This window comes from Pyrgilauda ruficollis, unplaced genomic scaffold (genome assembly GCF_017590135.1).
Source record: "Pyrgilauda ruficollis isolate IOZ18807 unplaced genomic scaffold, ASM1759013v1 scaffold5, whole genome shotgun sequence".
NCBI classification, from domain to species: domain Eukaryota; kingdom Metazoa; phylum Chordata; class Aves; order Passeriformes; family Passeridae; genus Pyrgilauda; species Pyrgilauda ruficollis.
In genome coordinates, this window is record NW_024526599.1 from 3,587,861 (window position 1) to 3,591,168 (window position 3,308).

Sequence of the window (3,308 nt, forward strand, 5' to 3'; positions counted from 1 at the left end):
CGCAGTAAAGTGGAAGCACTTCAGATTTCATCTGAATAATTAAATTCCATCAATAGGATTTTGCAGGACTACTATTTAAAATTAATAACTGCAAATGCAATTCTGACATATAATGGAACCCACTGAAATGGGATTTTTCTTTTTTTTTTTTTTTATAAAATGCTTTATAGATTTCCTGGCAATTTTACAGCCACCTGCCTGTAAGTCCCAGCTGATCCTGAGCAGCAAGACAGGGGTTTGGTGTGGTTTCTGAATATTTTTAACCTCCAAAAACTAGGAAATTACTCCAAAACCAGCATCCAGCATGCTGATGATCATGTTCAATGGACCTCTAGTAAGCTGATGAGTAAATTGAGAGGAAATGAGGAAGTCATGTTTGGAAAAATATGTCTCCTCTGCCTAAGAAGATGGGAAGATAAGGGATCATCTAGATCTGTACCAAAAGCCACATTTTCTGAGAAATAAAATCTTCCTTTTCCCCAGAAACTACCTATGTCATTCACTACTGGCAGCTTTGACTGTGGTGAATGTGTTGAAAAAGCCAAGAGAAACCATCCCTGGTGACACCATCACAGATTTGCACACTCGTGCAGGCATAATGGGATAAAGTGTAAGGTTCACAGGAAAGCACCAGAGCTTTCCTCTCAGGAGAACCTTGAAGTAGCTCTGGTGATGTCTTTGTGTCAGCATGCTGTTCATGTTTCTTCTGCCTTAGCTTCATTCATCACCTACAGGAGCTTATCAAAGTTTGAATAGTGCTGCATGACTTCTCCCTCTCAATGGGGAGGAATTCAGCTCCTGCTGCTTTGCATATTTTGATAGGAAGGTTGACAGTCAAAACTTTCCCTGTTTTAGTGAAAAAAACTTACCCTGTCTGTCCTTGCATGCTGCCAGAAAGATATGTTTAATACAGGCTATGACCTCTAATAGCAGGCAGATGGTGATAAGCATTTCTCTCCCTGGTGTTTTTCAGCTGGCTGAGCCAAGCAGCTGCTTGGAGCATCCCCAGTGGAGGAGCTCCTCCAGTTTTCCCATGAGAAACAAGAGGATAATGCAGTGGCAGCCTTTTGAGTTCACTTGCTGCTACATATAGCAACTGGAAGCCTGCCCTGGCCTCAGAGAGGATCTGCAGTGCCCACAGGAATCATGGGGTGGGTGGCCCTCAATAATGATGCTGCTTTTGCTGTCTTTACCTGCACAAGGCATTGGAAATAAGAAAATTTGCTGCAAATTTGAAGCCAGGGTCGGTTTTTCCTGAAGAGATTTTTTTGTTTCTAGAAACACCGTCTTGATTTAAAAATGTAATTTTGATAGCAACAGGTTGAGTGGTCTTGCATGTGGAGGGCTGGAAATTAAACCATCAACCTGGTTTCATTTCAACAAGAGCTGTTGGGCAAGAGGGTGGGAGAAGAGAAGGACTCTTTCCCCAGTAGGAATTGAATGTGCCACTTTAGAAATGAGGAAGGAGTGCTCCTTTTGGAGCACAGAGAAGGGCTAAATCCCACGTGACCTTCAGAAAAGCAAAGACACAAAAACTAGGTTAGCCCAAATAAAAGATGTATTGACCCACTGCAGGGATGCTCTGAAAATAAATGAGTACAAGCTTGGAAACTACTTCGAGATGGGCACAATTTAGCAGGAAGCCATTAAGTATTTCTGTTTCCCAGGGCCAGGATCTGGAAGAATTTTATCCCCAGGTTTAGGACCTCTCAGCAGAGTCTCTTGGATCATGAGTATCCCTGCATACCTGTTCTCCAGCAGAAGTCAGGCAGTGGCCCTAGAGCCTAGAGGCAGCCCTCAGGACTGCCTCTGCTGGCTTTGGGCAGCTCCTGAATTCTACTTGGAGATGAGTTTTACCTTCATACAGCCACACTTTCTCTCAGCATGGACTTTCCTCCCTGTCCTTTGTGTCCTTTGTCTGGCTTTACCAGCCAACACAGGAAGATTTTCCCTACACAGAATGATGTCATTCTCAGGCATTTAGCAGAAACCTGGTGAAGGTTTGCTAGAACTCAGAGGGCCTGAAAAATTCTTTTATCCCTGCTTGTCTGCTAATGATAGGAAACACAGAAATTGAGCCTTTGCAATCTTGCAGTTTTAGTAATTTGTAAATTTAAGAATTTAGTGCAGTGACTATGGCTGCACACAGTTGATTCGGCTCTCTCCTCCTCTCCAGGCACGGTTAGATGCACAGGGCCACCCAAAAAGAAAGGTGTCATTCTTGTGAGGGCTTTCCACAATATGGAAGACAATAAAGGCTATGAACCTGGTTGCCTTGTGGACTACTTTTCATTGCAAATCCTTTTTTTTTTTTTTTCCTTCTTTTCATGGGTCTGAAGTAACAGCTGATACCATGCTTTAATGGTAGCTGTTACAAGGTGAAAGGTTGCTTCCACGGTGAAAGGAAGCACCAAAGCCCCCAAGGCACGCTGGAGTGTCCAGTGCTGAACAAAGCCAATGACGTTTTAAAATCTGAACCTTTGGCCAGGGTGCATCGCTGACATTTGTAAGGGTAAGGTCAAACATCTCGGGAAAACTGAGCGCCCGCAGACCCCGTCACCCTGATTCGCGGCTCCGCTGTAAAGGGGCTCTCTTCCCCCTCGATAGCAGAGGTGGAAATTTCCACGCCTATTTCTCCGACCCCCTGGAGCAAAGCTTGACTGAGGAACCTGAAGAAGGCAGTGTTTAGGGTCTGGCCAGATGGATGCAGCACAGGAAACAAAGCGCGGCAGGAAGGTGGCAGAGTTGCTCCGACTAACCAGAGGGCTGCAGGCTTTCGCACTCTCTCAACACAGAAGAACATTTACTGAATGGGAAGAAAGGTTAACCTCGGTTTCTTGTAGGGCTGGATGAAAAATCAGCCCTTGCCTCGAGAAAAAATGGCACGGGGCAACACAACAGCTTTTGCCGTAACTCCGTGGTGAGTCGGGCGGCTCGCAAAGCTCTCAGCGAGCCCAGCGGCAGGGCGAGACCGGGGCGGCGGCTGTCACACAACGGGGTCCCGGCGAAGCGCCGGCACCGGCACCGCTGCTGCCCCACCGCCTCCGGGGCCAGGCGGACTCACCCCACCGGGACACCCGAAGGGCCGCTCTCTCGGGCTTTGCCGGGGGTAGGAGCCGCAGGCCGGGAGTCTCAGGCCAGCAGGCGAACCCTTCCTTCCCGGAGAGAAAGAGCTGGTGTCCCCCCAGAAGCAAGGCCGGCTCTCCCCGGCGCGGGGGCGGCGCGGCGCTGCCGGGGCCGGGCCGTGACCGCGTCCCGCCCCCGGCGGGGCGGTGGCAGCGGCGGCGGCGGCGTCCTGCTGCTTTGCA

At 48.6% G+C, this 3,308-nt stretch overlaps 1 protein-coding gene across 1 annotated transcript in view; it reads left to right on the plus strand.

Moving 5' to 3' along the window:
- The first annotated feature begins 304 nt into the window (after window positions 1-304).
- Window positions 305-3,308, plus strand: part of MFHAS1 (malignant fibrous histiocytoma amplified sequence 1) — a 37,282-nt gene continuing 34,278 nt past the window's right edge. Inside the window, exon 1 of the mRNA XM_041480133.1 lies at window positions 305-334. Within this exon, the coding sequence (XP_041336067.1) occupies window positions 305-334 (30 nt within the window). The remainder of the gene's footprint in view (window positions 335-3,308) is intronic.